The sequence below is a fragment of the Phyllobates terribilis genome, unplaced genomic scaffold (genome assembly GCF_046119375.1).
Source record: "Phyllobates terribilis strain yellow unplaced genomic scaffold, ASM4611937v1 Scaffold_3__8_contigs__length_932513732, whole genome shotgun sequence".
In the NCBI taxonomy this organism is placed as follows: domain Eukaryota; kingdom Metazoa; phylum Chordata; class Amphibia; order Anura; family Dendrobatidae; genus Phyllobates; species Phyllobates terribilis.
In genome coordinates, this window is record NW_027362763.1 from 173,913,885 (window position 1) to 173,934,453 (window position 20,569).

General features: G+C 39.4%; 1 protein-coding gene across 2 annotated transcripts in view; it reads left to right on the plus strand.

Annotated features, from left to right (window-relative positions):
* The first annotated feature begins 241 nt into the window (after positions 1-241).
* The window catches only part of CLDN18 (claudin 18), a 33,303-nt gene continuing 12,975 nt past the window's right edge, over positions 242-20,569 (plus strand). The window contains exon 1 of one of the 2 annotated variants that reach the window (XM_073674290.1): positions 242-573. In XM_073674290.1, the coding sequence (XP_073530391.1) occupies positions 354-573 (220 nt within the window). In that variant the 5' untranslated portion in view covers positions 242-353. Of the gene's footprint in view, positions 574-18,340; positions 18,652-20,569 lie in introns of those variants that run through there. The other variant, XM_073674289.1, reaches the window with a different exon arrangement.

The window sequence follows — 20,569 nt, forward strand, 5'->3', positions numbered from 1 at the left end:
TTCCCATGCACTTTCTATGGACTTTCTGTATTCTGAAGCATTCTATTACAATGTTATATAGCTGATTATTCTTTGTAGACTGCTCATTTTTAAGTGACTGTTACTCATGATACGGTTAAACAGAGAAAGTCTGATACAACAATAGCAACCTGGTACTGAATGGCATACTTATCTGCCAGTTTTAGATTAGATCTGGGGCGGGTGCTCATTCCATGCAGCTGTACAGCTGAATATGTGACGTATATAACCCTGCAAGTGTAAAAATACAACATCCCCTACAGTCCTGCCACTAATTGCACTATCCATTCTTTAGAATCTAAACTTGTGGACACATAGACAGGTAGAGTGGCATCATGGCTTTAGCACTCTGCCAGTGCTTGGGGTTCTTCCTTGCAGCTATCGGTGTGGCTGGTATAACAGCGGCCACTGTTATGAATCAATGGAGCACTCAGGACCTCTATAATAACCCAGTGACCGAGACATTCAATTTCCAAGGTTTATGGCAAAGTTGCATTAGAGATAGCTCCGGCTATACTGAATGCCGCTCGTATTTTACTATCCTTGGATTACCTGGTAAGACATTTTTTTCCATTTCATTTGAAGATTGTGATGTCTGATGTTAATGACCATATCGATAAATTAACCATTTGCGACTCTGACAGATGTACAGTATGTACTAAATCTGGAGTTCTTAAAGGAACATACGTTTATATATGACAGATATAGAGAATACATTTCTAGAATGGTCATAAAAATAGGGTTTGAAAATATCCATATTGCATATATATATATACATATTGCAAAATATTGCAGACAAATACAAGAGATTTTTTTTTCTGATGTATGCAACCAATCTCTTATATATGTGCCTTGATAAATATATATATCTGTGTATATATATATATATATATATATATATATATACTGTATATATAAATATATATATGTGTGTGTATATATATATATATACATATACATATATATATATATATATATATATATATATATATATATATATATATACATATATATATTTCTTTTTCCAAATGAGGGATTTTCCTATTGATGAAAAAAAGATTTTTCAATCCAAAGAAGCGAATTCAAAGCAAAAAATCTTTATTGTGACTTTATTAAAATTGTACCATGGGCTTGAAAAATATCTGACGCGTTTTGAGTCTGTCTGACTCTTGATTATCAGAGTGAATATTGACAATTTTTCTTTTGCAGTTGTTAACTGAGACGCTAATTGTGCCAAGCACACCACCTATTGTTGCAATTAGTATCAAAGTAATAATAATTTAAATAATTTGTATATTGTTTTATTGTTATTGAATTATTTTTAACTCATTTTATAATTTAAAAAAGGCATAATTTAAAGAGATATATATTTTCATTTTAATTTTAGTATGAAAAAATAAAACACAAATATGAAAGAAGCTTAACAGGCACTGATAATATGTTTTATTCATAGAATCCAAAATATTAATTGAGATCTGTTTAAGGTGTATATATTCTAAATCCATGTATTTTCCAAAAAAAGTCTGAATTGATACATGTAGTTTTTTCTTTTTTAAGCCAAAGTGAGGAGTGGATCATAAAAGAAACAAACATATCATATTTTTTAGGAGCATATTTTTTTAGGAGCATTACTTTATTTACTATTTTTTATATATATATATATATATACATATATATATATATATATATATGTGTGTGTATCCACCCACAACAGCCTATGATAATGTCATATTTCTGAAAACATTACATTTAGTTTATCAAAGTTTGCTAAAAATTTTCAATAATTTTTCTAAAAATAGATAAAAATGTCACAACCTTACGCTTAATATTTAAAATGAATAAGTAATATAATTAGAATTTTGACATGAGTAATTTAGAAAAATTAAATATTTGAAAACCTTTATTTTTTTGTGAATTTCTTGTATCTTATTTATAATATACAGTCAAGTTAAATTAATGAGAGATATAGGAACATATTTCTCCACAAAAATGATCATCATTTTGATTATGGAAGCTTGGGGCCATATTATCAAGGTGTTTTGCACATTGAAATGTCACAATTTTTTTACTCAACTTGAACTTACCAAAGTTCATTGTCTTTTGCTCTGCCAAGATGGGTGGAGCTTGGGAGGCATGGGTGAGGCAAAGCCCGCTCGACAACTTCATCAAAATTTGAACTACTTTAGAGCATAAATTACACCAGAAATGTTCTCCAGACCCTCTTAATGAACTAAGTATTGTACATCTTACTCCACTGGTGCATTCATTAAGACTGGCATACACAACGCCAATCTTAAAGAATCGGGCCCTTGGTGTTTTTTTTTTTTAAATTTGTAGTGGAATATGGATTCAAACTTTTTATTTTGAGTTTTAATTTACTTTGAGCTCATTGTATTAGAATTAAGTTGCCATAGATCAGACCTTAACACCCCTGTAACTATTTTCAATTAACCCTAAAGGCCCCCATGCACATTAGAATAATGTCGGCCAAACCTGACGATACTGACTGGCTTGCCTGACAGTCTAATATGCATGGAGGTGCCAGTCAACTGATTGTCAGAAAAGGTGTCAATAAGGCATGTCCAATTTTGGACTGTTGATCAGATTGTTCCTCTGTAGATAAGCCGCTAACCGACATGTTAACCAGTGGTATTCTCACAGAGAACACAGGAGTATGAGAGAGTTGTCTTGGATGCTTAGATGGCAATGTTTACGATGTACTAAAGCACATTTATTGGCATTTAATGACAATTTATTGAGACGGTGTTCTAAATATTTTACATGAAAGAAATTGTCTCAGCAATTTTCTTTTTCATTAAAGGGATTTTCCCATGAACATTCTAATAAATAAATCTTGGAATAAAACAGGTTCCACAAAAGAAATGTTCCTGTGCTGAGATAATCTTATAAATGTGCCCCTGCTGTGTACTGTTTAATGGCTGTGTCTGACCGTGCAGGGACATGGTCTGATCATACCACAGCTCCTGGGCAGGGGAGGAAACAAAAGAGAGTATACAGATGAGACAGCAGGGGATCACAGCTGCTAGTTTTTGTGAGGTAATTTAAAAAAAAAACAAGCATCAAAGTCTTTACCTCACAGAAAGAATCAGCTGCGATCCCGTGCTGTCCTGTCTGTATACTCTTTTGCGTCCTCCCCTGCCCAGGAGATGTGGTATTATCAGATCATGTTCCTGTACGATAAGACACAGCCCTAAGTTACAAAGCACATAGCAGAGGCACATTTATAACATTATCTCAACAAAGGAACATTTTTTTAACACATCCAATTGAGGAACTAACTTTTATTCCAAGATATATAGATTAAAATGTACCAAATTTTTTTGGACTATAAGACGCACCGGACCATAAGACGCACACACCTAGGTTTTAAAGGAGGAAAATAGAAAAAAAAGTGCAACAAAAAATGAGGTCATGACACATTGTTATGGGGGGGATCTGCTGCTGACACTGTTATAGGATTAATGTCCCCTAATTCTGTGCAAATATCCCCCATCCTTGTATATACAGTACAGACCAAAAGTTTGGACACACCTTCTCATTTAAAGATTTTTCTTTATTTTCATGAATTTGAAAATTGTACATTCACACTGAAGGCATCAAAACTATGAATTAACACATGTGAAATTATATACTTAACAAAAAAGTGTGAAACAACTGAAAATATGTCTTATATTATAGGTTCTTCAAAGTAGCCACCTTTTGCTTTGATGACTGCTTTGCACACTCTTGGCATTCTCTTGATGAGCTTCAAGAGGTAGTCACCGGAATTGGTCTTACAACAATCTTGAAGGAGTTCCCAGAGATGCTTAGCACTTGTTGGCCCTTTGCCTTCACTCTGCGGTCCAGCTCACCCCAAACCATCTCGATTGGGTTCAGGTCTGGTGACTGTGGAGGCCAGGTCATCTGGTGTAGCATCCCATCACTCTCCTTCTTGGTCAAATAGCCCTTACACAGCCTGGAGGTGTGTTTGAGGTCATTGTCCTGTTGAAAAATAAATGATGGTCCAACTAAACGCAAACCAGATGGAATAGCATGCCGCTGTAAGATGCTGTGGTAGCCATGATGGTTCAGTATGCCTTCAATTTTGAATAAATCCCCAACAGTGTCACCAGCAAAGCACCCCCACACCATCACACCTCCTCCTCCATGCTTCACGGTGGGAACCAGGCATGTAGAGTCCATCCGTTCACCTTTTCTGCGTCGCACAAAGACACGATGGTTGGAACCAAAGATCTCAAATTTGGACTCATCAGACCAAAGCACAGATTTCCACTGGTCTAATGTCCATTCTTTAGCCCAAACAAGTCTCTTCTGCTTGTTGCCTGTCCTTAGCAGTGGTTTCCTAGCAGCTATTTTACCATGAAGGCCTGCTGCACAAAGTCTCCTCTTAACAGTTGTTGTAGAGATGTGTCTGCTGCTAGAACTCTGTGTGGTATTGACCTGGTCTCTAATCTGAGCTGCTGTTAACCTGCGATTTCTGAGGCTGGTGACTCGGATAAACTTATCCTCAGAAGCAGAGGTGACTCTTGGTCTTCCTTTCCTGGGGCGGTCCTCATGTGAGCCAGTTTCTTTGTAGCGCTTGATGGTTTTTGAAACTGCACTTGGGGACACATTCAAAGTTTTCCCAATTTTTTGGACTGACTGACCTTCATTTCTTAAAGTATTGATGGCCACTCGTTTTTCTTTACTTAGCTGCTTTTTTATTGCCATAATACAAATTCTACCAGTCTATTCAGTAGGACTATCAGCTGTGTATCTACCTGACTTCTGCACAACACAACTGATGGTCCCAACCCCATTTATAAGGCAAGAAATCCCACTTATTAAACCTGACAGGGCGCGCCTGTGAAGTGAAAACCATTTCCGGTGACTACCTCTTGAAGCTCATCAAGAGAATGCCAAGAGTGTGCAAAGCAGTCATCAAAGCAAAAGGTGGCTACTTTGAAGAACCTAGAATACAAGACATATTTTCAGTTGTTTCACACTTTTTTGTTAAGTATATAATTCCACATGTGTTAATTCATAGTTTTGATGCCTTCAGTGTGAAAGTACAATTTTCAAAGTTATGAAAATACAGAAAAACCTTTAAATGAGGTGTGTCCAAACTTTTGGTCTCTACTGTATATGTCCCCTTCCTGGTATATATGCCCCCCATCCTGGTATATATGGCCCCCAATCCAGATGTACATGGCTCCCACCCCCCATCCTGGTATACATGGCACCCTGTCCTGGTATATGTGGCATCCCATCCTGATATACATGGCACCTCCATCCTGGTACATATGGATCCCCATCCCCATCCTCTTATACATTGCCTCCATCCCATCCCCAACCTGGCATACATGGCCTCCATCCCATCTTCATCCAGGTATATATGGCCTCCATCCCATCCTGGTATACATGGTCTCCATCCCACCCTGGTATACATGGCCTCCATCCCACCCCCATCCTGGTATACATGGCCTCCATACCATCCCCACCCTGGTATAAATGGCCTCCATCCCATCTCCATCCTAGTATATATGGCCCCCATCATGCCGCACACATGAAAAACTTAAAAATAATACTCACCTTCCATCTGCTCTCTCTCAGCGCTGTGTCCTCTACTGATGCCAGCAGCTGATTTCAGTGTGTAAGCCGAGCATGATGTCACTGCCATGCACCCACACATGCCAACATTTTGAAGGAAAAAAGTAAATTTTACAGTCTGAAAAATATGGTACTTTGTTCATGGAACAACCCTTTTAATCTTTCATAAATATGTATGTTATGCAGTGTAAGTGTCTTCCCAGGTTTACAGTGCTACTCCAATTATCTAATATGTCTGACATCCATGTCCACTCCAGAGGTCTTATGTGTGGAGTCTGAGCTGAATACCGATGGCCTTGTTGATGCTGGTACTCAACAAATGCCCTCTTCTGCTCACAAATCCTTCCCAACATCTGCAGTATAGAGTTCAGAGCCGCCACCAGGTTCCGGCCAATGTCACATACGACCATGCCTGACTCTAGGTTCAGTGGTGTGAGTCACAGATCTGCCTGCTCTTTCAGAGCTGTCCACAACTCTTCAGCATTGTGCGGTTTGTCAGCTAAGCACATTAGCTTCAGCACAGCCTGTTGCCGCTTGACCAAGGCAGTGCTTCAGTGCTTTCAGCTTGTGACTGATGTGGTCATTTCAGAGATGGAGGTTGAAGAGGAAGAGGAGGCTGAGGAGGATGAGGTGCAGGAGCTGTAGACTGTGGGGGCAACCCTGATTGACCTAGTACCCGCAATCCTCGGCGTCGGGAGGACGTGTTCCGTCCCAAGGTCCGACTGGGTCCCGGCTTCCACTGTGTTAACCCAGTGTACCGTCAGCGAGATGTACTGTTCCTGCCCACAAGCACTTGTTCACGTGTCCGTGGTGAGGTGGACCTTCCCGGTAACTGCTTTGTTGAGGGCATGGCTAATGTTTTGGGACACATGCTTGTGTAATGCAGGGATGGCACACCGGGAGAAATAGTGACGGCTGGGGACCAAGTATTGAAGGACGGCCACCGCCATCAGGTTGCAGAATGCTTCCGTCTCCACAAGCCTAACAGGCAACATTTCGAGCGCAAGCAGTAGTGAAATGTGGGAATTTAGTAGTGTGGCCTGTGGGGCATTGACTGCGTATTTGCGCTTGTGTTCCAAGGACTGGGTATGGACAACTGAACGCTGCGCTGGGACAAGGACGTGGACGTGCTTCCTGATGCTGCTACTTGAGAGTGTGCAACGACAGGTGCAGGGCAGGAGGCATCTTTGCATGCACCATGGACAGGGGATTGGCTTGAATGTACATTAGCGGAAGAAGCAGTGGTGCCACCCGCAGACACTGTTCCTGGATCCTGGGGTTCGGCCCACAAAGTCGGGTGCTTTGCTGCCATGTGCCTGGTGGTGGTCAGGCTGCTAGTTTTGCCACCACTGCTGATTCTGGCCTGGCAGGTGATGCAAATGGCTTTTTTGGGGTTATCGGCAGAGTCTTTAAAAAACAACCACATTCGGAAAGACCTAACAGTTGTACTGCCAACTTCCTTTGTGTTGGTGTTACGGGGAACGGTTGCTTGCTTTCTGTCTGCGGCCACCACACTGCTTCTTTCTGCCTGTTGGGGTGCTCTGCCTCCCTCCCCCTGTGTGCTACTGTCTTCGCTCTGCATGTCCTCCTGCCAGGTTGGGTCAGTTACTAAATCATCCACCACCTCGTCTTCCACTTCCGCACCCTAGTCCTCCTCCTGACTTTCTGGCAATTGTGCCTCATCATCGTCCACCTCTTGTGACACTTTCCCGTCGCCTTCGTGTGACCGTGGATGCTCAAATATTTTGGCATCGCTACATGCAATCTCCACTTGCACCGCTTCAAGTGGACCAGGCGAGAGGCCCGAATCTATAAATTGAAAAGTGAGCAACTCTTCAGAGTGTCCAAGTGTGGGATCAGTTATCTCTGGGCACTCGGCATGGTGGGAGGAAGGAGGATCAGTGTGAGGAATATGCAGTCCAGACTCACGGCTACTGAGACTTGACCGTGTGGAAGACAGGATGGTGGTGGTGGCAAAGTTACTCGAAGTATTATCCACTATCCAACCAACAACCTTTTGACACTGCTCTGGGTTCAACAGTGGTGTGCTGCGGTCCCCTAGGAATTAGGACAGGAAGGTTAGGTGAGAAGATGTGGGTGTTTGTTGTGGCACAATTTCAGCTTGTCCATGGCCTCGGCCTCTGCATGCACCATTACCATCGCATCTAGTTCCCCGTTCCTTGCCACGCGCCTTGCCCATTTCAAATGAAGGACAATATCTTCCACGCTCACTATAAATTGCTGAATTTTGAGCGAAGTCATATGTGATCCATGTGACGGACAAATCACAGTTTTAAATACCTGGCCTGTAGGTAACTATTTTGAACAGCAAGCCAGTGTCAAAAACTTTGCTGACACACTGAAAAAAATTTGAATGGAGGCCAGAAATGGCAAAATTTGCAGATAACGTATATGTGATCCGTGTGACGGACAAACCACAGTTTTAAATACCTGGCCTGTAGGTAACTATTTTAAACAGCAAACTGGTGTCAAAAACTTTGCTGACACACTGAAAAAAAATTTGAATGGAGGCCAAAAATGGCAGTCTTTTTAGCGCAATTATATGTGATCCGTGTGACGGACAATCCACAGTTTTAAATACCTGGATTTTTAGTGCTGTAATATGGAAAGGACCTGGCTGTATTCTGCAGTGCCAACAAGCAAATGGCGCAGAAAAACAGTGTTCTCTGGATTGCTTTTTAAGCAAATAATGAGGATCAAGATCCCAAAAAAATTATTCCTGGCCCCTGAGACCTGGGCCTTTGTCTAGAAATGTCTAACAACAGCAGAAAGCAGAACTGGAATGGAGCCTCTTGTGCTATATGCACTGCAGTCTGCTATATACACTCCCTGCCTATACACCCTGCCTGCCTGATATCTCTGCAGATTGATTAGCCCTCAGAAGGACTGTTTGTTGAGATGGATATGTGTAATGTACTTGTTTTCTCCCTACACTACCTAATACACATCCAAATCTCTCCCTAGCTCAGCAGCACCTCTCCCTACACTGCCTGATTGCGGAGTAGACTGACGAGCACAGCGGCGCCAGGTGTGATGTAGACTTGATGACGCTGTGCGGCCAGCCAATAACTGTAATGCCGCAACCAACATGGCTGCGGCATTACAGTGAGTGGCAGGCAATCCCTACATGTTGAAGAGCGCCAAACATGCAGGAAGGGGACCCAAGCATCTGCCCGAGCATCTCGCAAGTACTCGGCGAGCACCGAGCATCTCGAGTACTGAGATGCTCGGGCGAGTACCGAGTACTTGCGAGTATGCTCGCTCATCACTAGTTAACACTGCTAAAACTATGCTCTTATTTATGTGTGTCCCTATATATCTGTACCTGGCCCCATTGGCTTATAGTTCTGTATTTTGCAGCAACAGCAAAGTCTCCAGTCAGTTTTATGCAGACTAAAATAACTTTATTCAGTACTGCAACATTGTTTCAGCAACAGTTCAACTGCATTAGCTTGATAAATTAATACTCAATTGTTGGATTTCGGTGGCTTTCCCTCTCCAATGCTCTCACAAATATCAGGGTAACTTGAATAACTACAAATTGGGTCTTCTCCACATACTGCTCTCTTCTCCTGAAGCATGCAAACACTATTTCAATGCTTTCTTGAGCTCACTAGGTTCAGGTGGCATCTGGCATAGGCAATCTATGTCTGCCGAGCAACAGAGATGTTGGATCCAGTTGGATAAACACGTAAGTGGGCTGCGCTGCTGAAGTAAATCAATTCTTCAGAGATGATGATGATGATGATGATGAAAAGTCTTTTTATTAACAATGCGTTTCAACGCCGCACATCTATTTCAAGTAAAAAAAACAAATGTCCAACAACAGAGCAACAAAGATGGATAAACCAAATGTGCCAACCAATACACTAAGTATCAATCATTCTAACGTTTCTTAGATGTTTAGAAGCTTCTAAACATAAGTGCATCAACGCTATGCAACACACATACCACAATTTACATGAACTAGCAACAGGCAGCAATCTTAGACTATAAAAATAAAGGGGTTTCACACATGCGCATTTTGTGGTCTGTGCTTAGACATACAGGTGCATCTCACTAAATTAGAATATCATCGAAAAGTTAATTTATTTCAGTTCTTCCATACAAAAAGTGAAACTCATATATTACATAGAGTCATTACAAACAGAGTGATCTATTTCAAGTGTTTATTTCTGTTAATGTTGATGATTATGGCTTACAGCCAATGAAAACACAAAAGTCATTATCTCAGTAAATTAAAATAATTAATAAAAAACACCTACAAAGGCTTCCTAAGCATTTAAAAAGGTCCCTTAGTCTGTTTCAGTAGGCTCCACAATCATGGGGAAGACTGCTGACTTGACAGATGTCCAGAAGGCAGTCATTGACACACTCAACAAGGTCCCAGAGATACAATTTTCTTTCATTTGGAAATCAAGGTCCCAGAGTCTGGAGGAAAAGTGGAGAGGCACACAATCCAAGCTGCTTGATCTAGTGTAATCAAGGTCTAGTGTGAAGTTTCCACAATCAGTGACGGTTTTGGGAGCCATGTCATTTTCTGGTGTAGGTCCACTGTGTTTTATCAAGACCAAAGTCAGTGAAGCCATCTACCAGGAAATTTTAGAGCACTTCATTCCCTCTGCTGACAAGCTTTTTGGAGATGGAAATTTCATTCTCCAGCTGGACTTGGCACCTGTCCACACTGCCAAAAGTACCAATACCTGGTTTACACACAACAGTATCACTGTGCGTGATTGGCCAGCAAACTCGCCTGACCTTAACCCCATAACCTTAACCCCATAGAGAATCTATGGGGTATTGCCAAGAGGAAGATTAGAGACACCAGACCCAAGGTTGACGGCTGCTATCAAAGCAACCTGGGCTTCCATAACACCTCAGCAGTGCCACAGGCTGATCGCCTCCATGCCATTGATGCAGTAATTGATGCAAAAGGAGCCCCGACCAAGTATTGAGTGCATTTACTGAACATACATTTCATTAGGCCAACATCACAGATTTTAAAATCATTTTGCAAGCTGGTGTTATAAAAGTATTCTAATTTACTGAGATAATGACTTTTGTGTTTTCATAATCATCAATATTAACAGAAATAAACACTTGAAATAGATCACTCTGTTTGTAATGACTCTATATAATATATGAGCTTCACTTTTTGCATTGAAGAACTAAATAAATTTACTTTTTGATGATATTCTTATTTAGTGAGATGCACCTGTAAATATGCCCATGTGGCTGCTGAGTTTGGGTCAAGAGACCAACGGCCAGTCGGTGCATCATGGACTGTGAAAGACGGATGAGTGAAAACGGTCTGATTACCATATATTATTCAGTATATAGCTTTCAACTGTTAAGTCAATAGAGAAAATATACCCAAGCAACCAAATATAGTTCCAGATTTGTAGATCTTCTACTGTCTGTGTCCATCCATACATTATTGTAGAAGCAGTACTAACCTGAAATTAAAAGGAATGGTTTCCAATTCTCTATTACATTACTTCTTCCATGATCTGGAAATGGCCTCACTGTTTTCTTTAAATGGTTATTTCCATGTTCTTAAATAGGAAAAAATTGCCAAATGCTTGCTAATATAAACAGCTTAGTTCATATGAAAAATAGGGATATTAAAAAAGGGAGTGATTTTTAAGTTTATTGTTCATGGCTCGTTGCCTAGGTTAGTAGGTAGCTGGACTACCTCTGCAGTCTATCAGAGATGGGAGAACACGCACAGTGCTTACAGGTGCTTAAAGTGCTGGTTCAGGCCGGCCGTGCAGGAATGGCACTGTCCCAAACTCAAATCAAGGAGGAGTACACCGCCATCCAGAAAGCAGTAAGCCGGTGAGCTTCTGCAGAAAATCAGGAGAAAAACCCTTTAAAGCAGATCAAATAAGTAGAATTATTGTGGAAACCTCATATAAATGAAGTTACATATAACTTCAAAGTTAAAACCTTATTTTAGGAAAATTATCTTATCCATAAAATTGAGGGTATTGTGTCTTATTAATGTTAAAATGGCTTTTCTTACTGGTTATGGCAATGTTGGCATTATTACATAATTTTTACCTTTTTAGATGGGGAAAAAATAAATTTGAATCTTTTAGCTTTTTCTTGCCTTTTATTATTTCTAAAAGGTTATTCCTATCTAACAGATGTATGGCATATACATATACCATATACCAAAAATATGCATCACATGTGGCTCACCAGGACCAAGTAAAAAGAGCTGTCTGCTCATGCACTTATTTATTTTCCTCACTTACTCACTCACTAAGACTAATAAATTTCACAAAAAATCTGGCCCTATCTGAAATAGAGAACAAACATTTTCTTGATAATAAGCGTGTTTTTATCCAAAACTTAATTTCACTCAGAGCCTGAACATTTAGGTTTAAGAATAATTACTGGTACTGCAGGTACTTTTTTATATCAGAACATGTTCTTTTGCATTGTTTTAGGGGTTTTCTGTTTTTTTTTTTTTTGTCTAAAAATAATATATTCTATGTTATTTCTGTGCTGTATGTCTGCAAAATAATATAGTTATCAAAGGTGTTGTCCACTTTATCTTTATCATAACAATTATGTTGGGGACATGATTCTGTGGCACTTAGTAATTTATAAGTACTACAAGTTCTCTTCCTGTTCTTCTTACTGGAGCCTCCCTAAGAGACTGCACAGCTCATCTGCTCTTTCCATGGCTGCTGGTAGACGAGCATGTGACATGTCTCCATCAGTCTCTTTCCAGTGCATTTTATGTGCAGTATTTTTCAATTAGAGGAGTTTGATGGACAGGTCTGGTCACATGCTCCTTCACCGCTATTTTGAGAACATGAGAGCTGTACAGTCTGTGATGTAGGCTCCAGTATCAAGTGAAGGAGGAGAACCTGTAATACTTATAAATTAGTAAGTGCCACAAAATAATGTTCACTTAATTTTTATTTAAAAAAATTTGTTGGGAACAGCCCCTCTAAACGTTTGTGGAAAGCAGGTTAAAGGGACCCCTTTAGGCCCTGTAATGGCTGCCATGAAAGACTGTCACTGGACATCTGTTACTTTTGCTGAACAGGGTTTCTCCAGTCCAGTAATGAGACATTGCCAGCTGTCATGATTGTAAGATCACCCAAAGAGGGATCATGTGTGATAATTATTATCAGTATAAAGGCATTGATGAAGGCTAGATCCACATAATTTAAAGGGGTTTTCCTCAGATAATAAATTATCCCATTAGGATTAGTAATAGCTTACTGATCACTGTGGAGGGACCTCAGCAGAGGCCAAGCATTCTCACCTCTGTTCCATTAATTGTCTATGGGTCTGCCATAAAAAGCCGAGCGCTAAACTCAGGTGAGCGCTGTCCAGCAGTCCCATAGATGCGCATGCTCAACTTCTGTTCCATTCAAGCAGGGATCTTTAAAAGCTGAAGTTCAAGTTGTCAGATTCCCATTGATCAAAAAGTTATCCCTTATCCTACAGGTAGTAGATAACTGACTATCTTTGGAAAACCCCTTTAAACCTTTCATAATCCTTGACGCACCCATATGTAATTGCCCTTTGATGTATGGGTACATCATTGGAATCGTGCGGGGCACAGGAGCTGATCTCCGCCAGGAGGTCAGCCTAAGTTAAAGCTGAGACCCAACTGTACCACCCCGGGCATTTAAACACTCTAAATGCTTGATCAATATCGATTGCAGAATTTAGAAGGCTGAGAGAGTGAGAAGACTCCCTCCCCCTTCTTATTTGTGCCCCCGCGACATCATCACGAGGGCCCGATTGTCGCCATGGAAAAGCAGGGGTTGTCATGATGACCTCCGGGTCAGCCAGCTACAGCAAGCCTGTTAGACAATGCCAGAAGCATGGTTTAAGAGGCATCAATGCAATGCATTATTCCAGCAATCAGTGTAAAAAAAGTTAAAGTCCCATAGAGGGATTAAGTGAAAAAATGTAAAAAAAAAAACTGTCACTCTAGTTAACTCCTTCAGTGAACTCCTTCAGTGAACATCATAAAAAAATGAAACAAAAAACTATCATTCTGCCGAAAAAAAATTGGAATAAAACACAATCAAAAAGTTGAATGGAAATAAAAATGGTATCGATAAAAACGTCATTTTGTCTCGCAAAAAACAATCCACAACACAGCTCTGTCAGACAGAGATATAAAAGTTATAGCTCTCAGAATATAGCAATGCAAAAACAATTATTTTTCTACAAAATAGTTGTTATTGTCTAAAAGCGGCAAGACATAAAAATAACGATATAAATGTGGTATAGCCGTAATTTGGATAATAAAGTTGTCTTATCACTTTTACCACATAGTGAACAGCGAAAGGTAAATGGCATAAATAAAAACTATTCGTGAATTGTGGGATTTTGTTCATTCTGCCTCCCAAAAATTGGAAAAGAAAGCAATCAAAAACGAATAAGTGCCCAAAAATAGTTACAATAAAAATGTCAACTCGTCCCCCAAAAAACAAGTCTTCACATGACTCTGTTGGCAGATGCATAGGAAAACTATAGGTCTCAAGATATGCTTTTTATTGCGAAAACAAGTTTTTGCAATAAAAAGCATTTTTTAGTGAGTCATAGCAGCCAAACATAAAAAAACTGATATAAATCTGGTATCGCTGTAATCACACCGACATGAAGAATACAATCATCTAATCACTTACCGCATGAGGAACATTCTGCCTCCCAAAGATTGCAGTAAGGCTCGGCACACATTTAGCCTGCGCTCTGCGCTGAACGCTTACACCGGAGTTTCCGTGTAAATCTCTGAAATACATAATTCAGACGTAACCCACTGTGGAAGATTCCCTATAATGATGTACATGGAGACACTCTGGACTCTGGCATATGATCCGGCGGTGTCCGTCTTTTAGGCGTGCATAAAAGCGCGGTCGGCCATAGTTTTGTGCAACCTCTGAAAAGGACACTGCTGAAAAGAGGCCAGACGGATTCCAGATAGTTCTGCTGCCTCATTACAGTGATTGGATCCCTCAGGGGTGTCATCTGAATCAAGTCACTCAGAGATTTAGATGGAAACTTCCATGCAAGTGCTTAGCGTAGAGCACAGGATATATATGATCCAAAATGTTATATAAAATGTTCCTAACAAAAGCTTCAACTTAATCCAAAAAAAAAGCAAGTCCCCATTTAGGTCCATCATCTGTTAACGGAATTATAAGGGAATTCCAAGTTACTGGTAGCACAAAGGTTCTGGAAAAGAGCTATGGTTCCTCACCCCCCAAAAGAAATCCAGTGAATCCAGGCATTCCTCACATGTATTAAATCTGTCAAACAGTTGCAAATCATGTTCATGGAGCGACGAAAACGTAAAGCCCGAGCACGCTATAAATATTTGGTGCTCGGCCGAGTATACTCGGCGAAAGGGTTAACAAAACATACTCGCTCATCACTAGACCCAATAGTATAAAATTCTGTGAGGCACATGTAGTGTCAATATGCTCACTGCTCCCCTAGATGAGTTCATGAGTTCATTGAGCGGAGTAGTTTGTAAAATGGGGTAACTTATTGGGGGGTTCTGCTGTTCTGGCACCTTCAGGAGCTCTGCCAATGTAATAATGCACCCTCAAAACCATTCCAGCAAAGTCTGAACTGCAATATGGCACTCCTCTTACAAGCTTTCTACTGAGCCTCAAAGGTAGATTTTGACCACATATGTGGTATTGGTATACCCAGGAGAAATTGCATAACAAATTGTAAAGTTAATTTTCTCCTATTATCTCTTTTGAAAATTAAAAACTTTGAGCTAAAGCATTTTAGTGGAAAAAATGGTAATTTTCCATTAACTGCCCAATGTTACACAATTCTGTGAATCGCTTGAGGGTTAAAAATGTTCACTACACCCCTAGATGAATTCCTCCAGAGGTGTAGTTTCCAAAATGGAGTCACTTGTGGGGGTTTCTGCTTTATTGGCATTTCAGGGGCTCTTCAAATTTGACATGGCATCCACAATCTATTCCTGCCAAAATAGCAATCCAGAATTCAATTGGCCTTCCCTTCTGAGTCCTGCTGTGTGCCGGAACAGTAGTTTTCCACCAATTGTAGGGTATCGATATACTGAGGAGAAATTGCACAACATATTTGGGGTCCATTTTCTCCTGTTACCCTTATGAAAAGGAAAAATCTGGGGATAAAGGATCATTTTTGTGGTAAAAATGTATTTTTTTCATTTCACGGCTCAACTTTATAAAATTGTGTGAAACACCTGTGGATTCAAGGTGCTCACCAAACCTCTAGATAAGTTCCTTGAGGGGTGTAGGTTCCAAAATGGGGTCACTTGTGGGGAATTTCCTCTATTTAGGCACATCAGGGGCTCTGCAAATGCGACATGGTGTCCCCTATTAATTCCAGCCAATTTTGCTCTCTAAAAGTGAAATGGTGCTCCTTTGCTTCCGAGCCCTGCTGTGTGCTCAAACAATTGTTTTCCACCATACGTGGGGTATCGGCGTACTCAAGAGAAACTGCTCAACAAATTACATGGTTGATTTTCACCTGCTACCCTTTTGAAAATGCAAAATTTGGTGGGAAAAAGTAAAATTTTCATTTTTTCCTTCCACATTGCTTTAATTTTGGTGAAGTCCCTAAAGGGTTAATAAACTCAAATGTGGTTTTGAGCCAGCACTTTGAGGGGTGTATTTTTTAAAATGGTCTTACATTTGGGTATTTTCTGTACAATAGGGCCCTCAAAGTCACTTCAAAAGGGAAGTGGTCCCTAAAAAAATTGGTTTTGTAAATTTTGGTAGAAATATGTGAAATTGCTGATAAACTTTTAACCCTTCTAACCCTTTAACCCTTATAACAAAAAAAAGATTATTCAAAAATTTTGCTGATGTGTAGACATGTGGTAAATGTTATTTATTATCTATTTTGTGTAGTATAACTATCTGGTTTAAGGGCTTACAAAAAGTAAAGTTTGAAAATTTCAAAATGTTAATTTTTTTTGTCACATTTTCAATATTTTTATGAATAAACGCAAAAAATAGTGACCAACCTTTATGTCTAACATGAAGTACAACATGTCACGAAAAATGTTTTTCAGAATCAGAGAAATATGTTGAAGCATTCCAGAGTTATTACCTCGTAAAGTGACACTGGTCAGAATTGAAAAATTTGGCTTTGTCAGTAATGTGAAAACAGGCTGATGGGTGAATGGGTTGAGCCATATGTTCATCATACTGTATAAAATGGAAAATGCTTTCAACATGTATGTTTAACATGACCATAGATTTCCATAAGCCATCTAAATACCAGTGACATGGCTAGTAAATGGCTGACAAATTTTATACTGTATGGCCATATAGTTGCATGCACTGAACTCTTACCTTCAAGAGCATAATTCAAACATGGTGACAAAAGGTTAATGAACAGAAACAAAATAATCCGTGCAATATTGAAGAAGTCCTTGCTAGATTAACACTATGTGACGTATTAATAATTATGGTGTGGCATACCAAGATACAGTGACTTGGTATGCCACACCATAATGACAACCCCCCCCCCCCTTGGCATTTTTGAGTTTTGCCACCTCACAACCTGGAATTTCACTGTTTTTTTGAAGACTTGCATCAGTTCATGTAAAGAACACGCAAACTGTGGACATTTGGTATTCTTTTTATTGTGAAGCAGAGAACAAATAGGACAAAATAACTGAAAACGTTGTAGAGCCTCCTTTGCAGCAATTACAGCTGCAAGTCGCATTGGATAAATCTCTATGAGCTTTCCACATCTTGCCACTGGGATTTTTGCTTATTTCTCAAGGCAAAACTTCTCCAGCTTCTTCAAGTTAGATGGTTTCCTCTGGTGAACAGCAATCTTCATGTCTGACCACAGATTCTCAATTGGATTAAAGTCTGGGTTTTGACTAGGTCACTCCAAAACATTTACATGTTTCCTCTTAAACCACTTGAGAGTAGCTTTAGCAGTATGATTTGGGTCATTGTCTTGTTGGAAGGTGAACCTTCGTCCCAGTCTGAAACAGGTTTTGCTCAAGAATATCCCTGTATTTCACACCATCCATCTTCCCCTCGAATCAGACCATGTTCCCTGTCCCTGGTGCCGAAAAACATCCCCACAGCATGATGCTGCCACTATCATGTTTTACTGTGGGAATGGTGTTCTTGTGTTGGTTTGGTGCTAGACATAGCATTTACCTTGGTGGCAAAAAAGTTCAATTTTGGGCTAATCTGACCACTGCACCTTCCTCCATACATTTGGGGAGTCTTCCACATGTCTTTTGGCAAACTAAAAACGAGCCTTACAATTTTTGTGTGTAAGAAAAGGCTTTTTTCTGCACACTCTTCCATAAAGGCCACCGGTATGGAGTATGAAGCTGGTCAGCAGACACTGACTTGTAATGGGGTGTGTCGGATTCCATCAGCACCATTCTATTCAATTAACTCTGTCATAACCTTCCTTGCAAATATGAGCACAATGATACTGAATTTGGTAAATCTGTGAACTTCCCGAAAACGTTTCTGCATATAGTCATCCAACAAAAAACATAAAAGGTTTCGGTCAAAATAGAAACCATGATGATGGTTCCTATCATGATGCCAAAACCTTGTAGCCCAGTGTGTTGTGTCATGCGAAACTCAACCCCACGCTACCCATGATGAGGGTGAAACTGCGATATCTTATGAAAACATAAAAAGCAAACAAGGCAGGTGGCAGAGAGAGGAGGTTACAATTGTCCTTCAGAATAGGAGTGCAGCATATCAGGAGAAGCAGACAGAACCAGCTTGGACCTTCATCAGCTCTCAACCATGTCGGTCACAATGTGCCAAACGATGGGCTTCGTAGTCTCAGCCTTGGGGTTTGCTGGCATCATTGCAGCCACAGGTCTGGATATGTGGAGTACACAGGACCTCTACGATAACCCAGTGACTGCAGTGTTTCAGTACCAGGGACTATGGAGAAGCTGCGTACGACAGAGCTCTGGATTCACAGAGTGTCGACCCTACTTCACCATCCTCGGATTACCAGGTCTACCTATTTTTCAATATATTTTTGATTAAAGCTGTAGATGTTTTTTATTCTGCTTTTTAGGATAACATTTTAGGATTAAACAGATGTTGACATAATATTTTTACGTACATTTTATCACGATTTTTCAAACAGGATTGATCTAAGTGTTGTTTTTGAGATGGCTATTTTTATTATAAAAAATATTTAATCTGATGATTTTCAGTTTTATCTTATTCTTATTTGCTAGGTATGGTGGTGTAGAATTTTCATAGTTTGAGCTGAGATGATGAAGTCAACTAACACTTTTCACGTCTAAAGACTGTTATCTGAGTAGAATTCTAGGTGACTGTAAAAGCACAAATGTACAGTACTTAAGGAATAATGCATGAAAATATGAACTATCAAAACTTGTTCTTTATTCATATTAGGAAAGAAAATGGCGTTTTTTTGACTGGCTTCCAAATGCTGATAAACAATAGCTCCCTGGTTGTGAATTTGCTCTTTTGTTCTGCAGAGCAGAACACATCTTATCACCAGTGATTCAGGTGTTCTGGTCCTTATCAGATATATGAATAATGTCACACCCTGCCCATGCAAAAGAGAACTGTGATAGGAATGATTAGTCTCTTTTTATACAAATGTTCTTATATTTTAACAGGAATGGCTGGAAATTCATATTTTATATAAAGGTATATAAATAATAAGGTGAATTTACAGCGTAGTGAAAAACTTTTGGTTTAGTCATTTACACATATTGGTGTTTAATTATTATAGACTAGACAAAACAAGCCAAAACAACCTCAGGAATATATATATTACAGAGTTTAAGCATTATCCCATGATTTTTTTTCATACAAAAAGTCTTAGAATGCTGTCAAAAGCTGTTTTAATTTGATTTATAGTGTTTGTTGCATAAAAAAAATATTATTTTCAAAATCATTTTTTTTTTAATCTCCCTCTTTGGTGCTGTTGCTAACCTGTGCTGCGAATCAATCTCCTTCCCCTTCTGGCAGCTTTCTTACATCACCTCCTGAAAGAGCCTTTTCTTAGCTATACTGCTTTGTTACTGCAGAAGTTTTGCTCCTTCCTTGACAAACAGGAGGGAAAGCTATTTCCACTGACTGCTCTGTAGTAAACTCAGTTTATTTATGCAGAGAAATGGGTGTAAGGAGACTGACCGAGCCTATGTCTCCACCAGAACTTAGCTCATTAGTTGGAAGAGCATGATACTATACACTTTGAACACTAGTAAGTGCATTACTATGTAGATAAATGTCATACTCCACATCATATAATTTTTAACACACTATAAATGTCAGACATTGTTTATTTGTATGATCGACACAAAAATTATCATACTATAAGATGGAACAACCCAAAATAATAAAAGCAAATTTGACATAAGATGCATTTGGAGATCTACATTTGGGCATAGCTTTAGTGGAGATCGGTGGAGCATATCCCCTGGTTGTCTGAATTTTCATCTGAATAAAGAAAACCAAGGTACAGCTCCAGAGCCCTATATGCATTCCACTGTATACTGGCCATGCAACTGTGCTTTATTCTCTCACAAAGGAAATTTAGGTTCTAGAAATTAATTGTATTGCAGACTAACAAAAAACAAAATATGCCCTCAAATATAAACTTTTGAAACGTTTATTTTTTCAATTTGTATTTCTATAATGTATCTAAATGACTTATTGTCTATGGAAATAACTGAATATTTTATGAGCTGGAAAAAAAAATTTTTTTGTTCTGTTAGAAACTACAGCTTAAAAACCATAAATAACGGAAAAACTAGTAGGATAAATTTTAGAGGTATTTAAACAAAACAATACTGTAAGGAATTTATATACATTTATATTGATATACATTTGCACATATATACAATATTTACATTTGGAACAACATGGTTTTATTTTACCTAAAAAATCTA